At 41.8% G+C, this 6127-nt stretch overlaps 1 protein-coding gene across 1 annotated transcript; it reads left to right on the top strand.

The window, feature by feature from the left end:
* The first annotated feature begins 1515 nt into the window (after window positions 1-1515).
* On the top strand, window positions 1516-2530 carry LOC129423279 (olfactory receptor 52N5-like). Its single transcript, XM_073870981.1, has 2 exons — window positions 1516-1946; window positions 2076-2530. Exons 1-2 carry the CDS (start codon window positions 1550-1552, stop codon window positions 2528-2530), a joined length of 852 nt encoding a protein of 283 aa, XP_073727082.1. The 5' UTR covers window positions 1516-1549.
* Window positions 2531-6127: the final 3597 nt, after the last annotated feature.

The following is a 6127-nucleotide window of genomic DNA, read 5'->3' as shown; positions in this document are numbered from 1 at the left end:
CCACTTTACAAGATGGCTGTTACACCTGAGCCACTTCACATGATGGTCGCATCACCAGTCTAGTTTGGTGGATACCCTGATGATGTCTGTTTGGGCCTTGCCCACCTTCCCTGGATCTAGAACAGGTTCGTTCAATCCATGCCCCAATCACAACCTGCAAAAAGTGAAATAACCAAAGCACCCAACCAATGTAACTCAACCCTTACAACACATTAGACAGGAGACAAACATTGACAACAAATTGTGGAGCAATGGCAGGCCTGGGATGTGGAGCACTGGGGGACCTGAACCATAGAGCACAAGCATGGACTTGGACCATAAAAGAACAGGCTTAGAGGCACTTACCACCAGAGAACACAACACATTAGATAAGAAAACCAATGACAACATGACAAATAGGACATGGTGACCATGAACCAGAACATGACACGAGAAAAAACGGAAACAAGAGTCAAACATTTACAACAAATAACTTCAAAATTAAAGACATGAACATTGTGTTTTCTTGCCACACATTGTGTATTCTTATTTGTTAGTCTGCTTTGTGTTAGTTCTGGTCTGTAATTGTCACCGAGTGTAGATGGAGATCAGACCACATGCAGTAATGTAAACCTGTATATACAAGTTATAATAATAATAGTAATAATAGTAATAATATAAATATTAACTGTACTAAAATAATAATTACCATAAGTTTAACAAGCCGATGAATTAAACTCACAGATGAACATAGATCTATTATTATCCAATGATAAACAGATAAACCACTCATGGGGAATGACGGAAAAGATGTCAATTGTTGTGGGACACATACTGTATAAAACCACCATGTCCACTAAACGTATGTTGCATTATATAATATTTTTTTTCCAAGTAACACCGTGAAGAAGTGGGTGCAACTTGTACTACATATTAGGTGAAGTCACTGCTGTATCTATTATACATTTTTCTTGTAAGTAAAGAACATTTCAAGAGTAATTCTTACATACTTTAAATTGTATACTGTACAGTAATGGTCAAAATTATTAGAGCACCTGACAGATCTGAAAATACTGACTCTTTTTCGCTCCAAAACATTTTTCTTTTTTCATAATTATGGTTGCTCTGTTTTATCAATTCTAACTTTAATATTTGGTATGTCCACCTTTTGCAGCAATGACAGTAGCACATCTCTCTGGCATAGTGTTTGTGAATCTATTTCCTCATCTGCAACTCAACCCAAAGGCTTTCCTTTGAGTGGACTTAATTTTCTTTATGATTGCAATGTTTTATGGATTAAAGAGCATACTGATGACTTTGTAAATACAGTGGTGGCCAGCATAAGAAGTTTTAGTTAATTTTTCTTACTAGCCTCCTCAATGTCCAGACCTCAACCCCATCGAGCAAATCTGGGGCGAGTTGAAAAATAAGTTGCACTTTCACAGACAAAGAAAAATACTTCTCTCAAAATCATTGACATGTATTGTTGTATAGTGCTGTGCAATACTTCAGGATGATGTTATTAATGCAAGTGCTTTACTGTCCCTGTACTGTACAGCATGTGTTCTGTATGCTGGTGCTGTCACTCTATCTGTATTTTTCCTTTAGGTCACAGATGTACAACCAGACATTCAAATACACCGTACTCTTAATGGAGGGACTGAAAATAGCACCTCAGTACAACCAACTTGCATTTATCTTTCTCTTGATTGCTTACATATTTATAACAGTATTTAACATTGGGATTTTGGTTCAGATCTTGGCAGATAAAAGTTTACATGAGCCCATGCACATTCTGTTTTGCCATTTACCAATAAATGATGTGATGGGAGCAAATATTCTTTTACCACGCTTGCTGAAGGATATTTTAACAGATCCGTCTGAGCGCTACATCACATATGTGGAGTGTGTTTCACAAGCGTTTTTTAACCAATTTTTTTCAACAGCAGCTCACACTATTCTAATGATCATGGCCTTTGACAGATATGTGGCCATATGCAATCCATTACGATACTCATCAATAATGACAAGTAAAATGATGGTAAAATTATCAGTAGGAGCCTGGTGTGTTCCATTAATACTGGTGGCAATTCTGCTTAGTCTGTCTATACGTCTGTCTCACTGCAGATCTGTGATTCAAAACCACTATTGTGATAATGCTTCAATTTTTAAATTGTCCTGTGAAAGTGTGGTGATTAATAATGTGTATGGATTAACTTTCACTGTGGTTTTACTCACCTCTTCAATGGGGAGTGTGTTTATAACATATTTCAGAATAGCCATGATATGCATAAAGAGCAAAAACAAGGCAACAAACCGTAAAGCCATAAAAACTTGCTCAACTCATTTGAGTGTTTATTTAATTATGTTGATCTCTGGATTTATACCAATTATCCTTCATCGTTTTTCAGAAATCCCTGAAGGTAGAAAAATATCTGCTATACTTTTCTTTGTCATACCTTCAAGCTTGAATCCTATAATATATGGTTTGCAAGCCAAGGAAATAAGACAAAAGGTTTTTAAATATTTTACTAAAAATAATTCTATGTGATTCATATTTGAGGAGCTCAGATGCAAAAGCTGCTAAACGCTGCCTACAGTAGGTAAAAAATGAGAAAATTATATTAACTGAATGCTCTCAGTTTATATTATACATTCATCTAATTCTTTTGCTTCGTATCATATCTTCTGCTTAATCTTGGCCTCTTTGCTGCTTTGTTGGTGAAATCTATTAAGAGTCTAATACAAAATGCTAATTTACAAGAAAACATGTCAGGCGTTCTTCAGTTGTTTATTGGAAAAACATTCACTGTAATGAGATTTGTTGTCTTCTATGTAGAAAATATATTACTACATATTTTTCCATGTCTAGGTGATATAATTGTGATGCGTAAATTGTAAGATTATGGTAATATACTGTAAAAGTATAATTTATGTATGAGGCAAAATGACATAAACACAGTTGGAATTCACTCAACAGATGAATGTGTTTGATTGTCTCAATAATGAGTTTTGCCCTTTAAGTTTTAAGAAAGCCTGGAAATGTCATGTTCTTCTTAAACCTCTCATATTATAAGAAAACCACACATCTTTGTACTTCTGTCCAACGGACCCCCAGAAAATTTTAATAGAGGTGGCAAGAAGAGGCCATAGCAAGCTATTTAATTTTATCTTCATGCGTTCATTGTTAATCACCAGTTGAATGCAAGTAGGTTTCGTCAAAAATTGAACATTTTGAACAAAAAAAAAAAACGAGAAAAATCAATTTTTATGAAAGGAATGCAATTTCAAGCAAAATGCATTAGGATTTCATATTCTTTCTTAAATTAAACCTTCAACAAGGAATAAACAATGAAAATAAATAAAACTTAAGCACTGTAATTTATCTTTGAGTGGTAAACTGCTTAACAATTTGCAGAATGTAAGGGCACACAACAACATCTCGGTTACGTATGTAACCCTCGTTCCCTGAAGGAAGGGAACGGAGACCTCACGTTGTGACCGACGAATTGGGAATGCGCCTCGCCTGACCAATCTACTTCGAGAAACTACTAACACGCCAATGAACTTGGCATGCAGATATTTGCATCTGGCGCCGCCCCGCCGCTCGGGTATTTAAACGAGGATCAGGTGCAATATCATTAGCTTGATTTTTTGCCGAGAAAGCTGGCAACAGTGCACGGCCTAATTCAGCAATGGACAGAACTGTGGCCACATGACGTCTCCGTTCCCTTCCTTCAGGGAACGAGGGTTACATATGTAACCAAGACGTTCCCTTTCAGACGGTCACTACGTCATCACGTCGTAAACAACGAATTGGGAAACCCTACCAAAGCGCCACAGAAGCTGAACCCTTCCAGTTCCTGCAAAAGCCCCCCGCCCTCCACGTAGAGAGCGGATGCTAAGGCTTACTGCAGAAGGCCAGTCACTACCTGTTCCTTAACCCACAACAGTGACTAGCGAACTGGGAAGTGAACTCATCAGGTGGGACTAGAACGCTGCGGAACTATGATGTCTACCACATGGGTGACATCGTGTGAGCTTAAAGCATATCATGAAAACCCTCTTAGTAGAATTTCATACTAGGGGAACACGGAGCGTGCTCTGCTAGGGGAAAGTGGTAGAATTTCCATGGAAATACACACATAGAGATCCACAGGGGGCGCAATGTGGGTGCCTAACCTAACCTAGGTTCACATGGAAACATCAAGTGAGAGGCTGACAGCAGAAACTCCGCAACATTAGCTGTCAAGGCAGTAGAGGAGTGAAAAAATGCTATTTTGTGACGTTTTTGCTATAATGGCCTTCGTAATGGTGCGGTTGTGCAGCACCAAAATAGAGGCTGCAAGCCGACACGATCCGGTCTCTGGTGGTCTTTACTGATTAGAAGAAAGAACCCGAGAGGATACCGGCTCAACACGAACACTGTAAAACCTAGTGAACGTGTTAGGTGTCGCCCAGCCAGCAGCTCTGCAGATGTTAAACGGGCAAGGAATACCCTGCTTTTCATACGCAAGGGTAATAGTGTCCACAATCCAATGGGACATCCTCTGCTTGGTGACAGCATTTCCCTTCTGCTGACCACCGTAACAGACAAAGAGCTGTTCTGAGGTTCTAAAGCTTTGAGTCCGAGTAACATACACACGTAGCACACGCACCGGACATAATAAAGCCATGACTGGGTCTGCCTCCTCCTGGGGCTGCGCTTGCAAGTTCACCACTTGATCTCTGAAAGGAGTAGTGGGAACTTTGGGCATGTATCCGGGCCGGGGTCTTAGTGTTATGCTGGATTCAGCGGGCCCGGACTGTAGGCACAAATCGTTGCCCGAAAATGCATGAAGATCTCCTATCTTCTTAACCGAGGCCAAAGCAAGGAGTGTTAAAGTTTTCATAGTTAGAAACTTAACACTCACAGAATGCAGAGGCTCAAAGGGAGCGTCCTGTAAGGCTTTTAGCACCACGAACAGGTCCCAAGGAGGAATAGAGGGAGGCAGAGAAGGATGCAGCCTTCGTGCGTCTCTTAAAAACTTAACAACCAGGTCGTGCTGACCCATTGTCCTACCGTTTATCGGTGCATGGCGCGCTGATATCACCGCGATACCTACTTTAATGGTAGAGGGAGACAGCATTCTGTCCAAGCGATGTTGGAGGTAAATAAGCAAATAAGACTCTGATTGAGCATTCTCGGGGGTCTTCTCATTGAGAAGCTCACCAGTCAATGAACATGAACATTCCATTTTAGCACGTACGCCTGTCTCGTTGACGGCGCTCACGCTGCAGAGATGGTGTTAGATACCAAGTGTGGTAAATCACCTAGAACCTCCGCGCTCCTTCCAGAGACCACACATGGAGGTTCCACAGATTGGGGCGCGGGTGCCATAATGTGCCCCCTCCTTGAGAAAGAAGGTCCTTACTCAGGGGAATCCGCCCTGGAGGGGCTGTTGCGAGGAGAGTGAGCTCTGGAAACAATTCCTGGTTGTCCAGTACGGCGCAACTAATAGAATGTGCTCCTCAACCTCCGTATATTTGCACAGTGTCCGTGCAATAACGCTTACTGGGGGGAAACCCCGCAGCCAGCTGTGTGCCAGTGCATCCACACAGATTTTTCTCTCGGTTAGTGAATAAAACAGGCGACAACAGGTTGTCTCTGGAGAAGCAAACAGATCTAACTGCGCTCTGCCGAAATGTTTCCAAATCAGCTGAACCGACTGGGGGGGGAGTTGCCACTCGCCGGGGCATGATGCTCGTGCGAGCTCGTCTTCCGCTGTGTTCAGCGACCCTGAGATGTGAATGGCACGAAGAGACCACAGATTCTTCTGACTCCAAAGGAGGAGAGGACGGGTGAGATGCGACAGGTGACAAGAGCGCAGACCGCCTTGGCGATTGATATACGCTACAGCTGCAGTGTTGTCAGTGCCCAATAGTACATCTTTTGCCTCAAATCACTTTGATGAAATGGACGAGTGCAAGATATACAGTCCACAGCTGGAGGCAATTTATGTGCCAATGTTGCTGGGGTGTTGACCAGACTCCCGAAGTGACGAGCCCACCGTACGTGGCTCCCCACCCCATGGTAGAGGCATCTGTGCCAACAATAGGATGCCTGGAGACCTGTCTCAGTGGCACCCTCACAACGGGCAAGGTGTTT

Source organism: Misgurnus anguillicaudatus, chromosome 9 (genome assembly GCF_027580225.2).
Source record: "Misgurnus anguillicaudatus chromosome 9, ASM2758022v2, whole genome shotgun sequence".
NCBI lineage: Eukaryota > Metazoa > Chordata > Actinopteri > Cypriniformes > Cobitidae > Misgurnus > Misgurnus anguillicaudatus.
This window is presented reverse-complemented; position numbering and strand designations above follow the sequence as displayed.

What these genes read in the sequence shown, in the direction of transcription:
- LOC129423279 (XM_073870981.1), top strand. Translation starts at nt 1,550, where the DNA reads ATGCTGGTGCTGTCACTCTATCTGTATTTTTCCTTTAGGTCACAGATG. An exon ending in AGCTCACACTATTCTAATGA is followed by an intron (nt 1,947 to 2,075) that starts TCATGGCCTTTG and finishes TGGCAATTCTGC; the next exon opens with TTAGTCTGTCTATACGTCTG.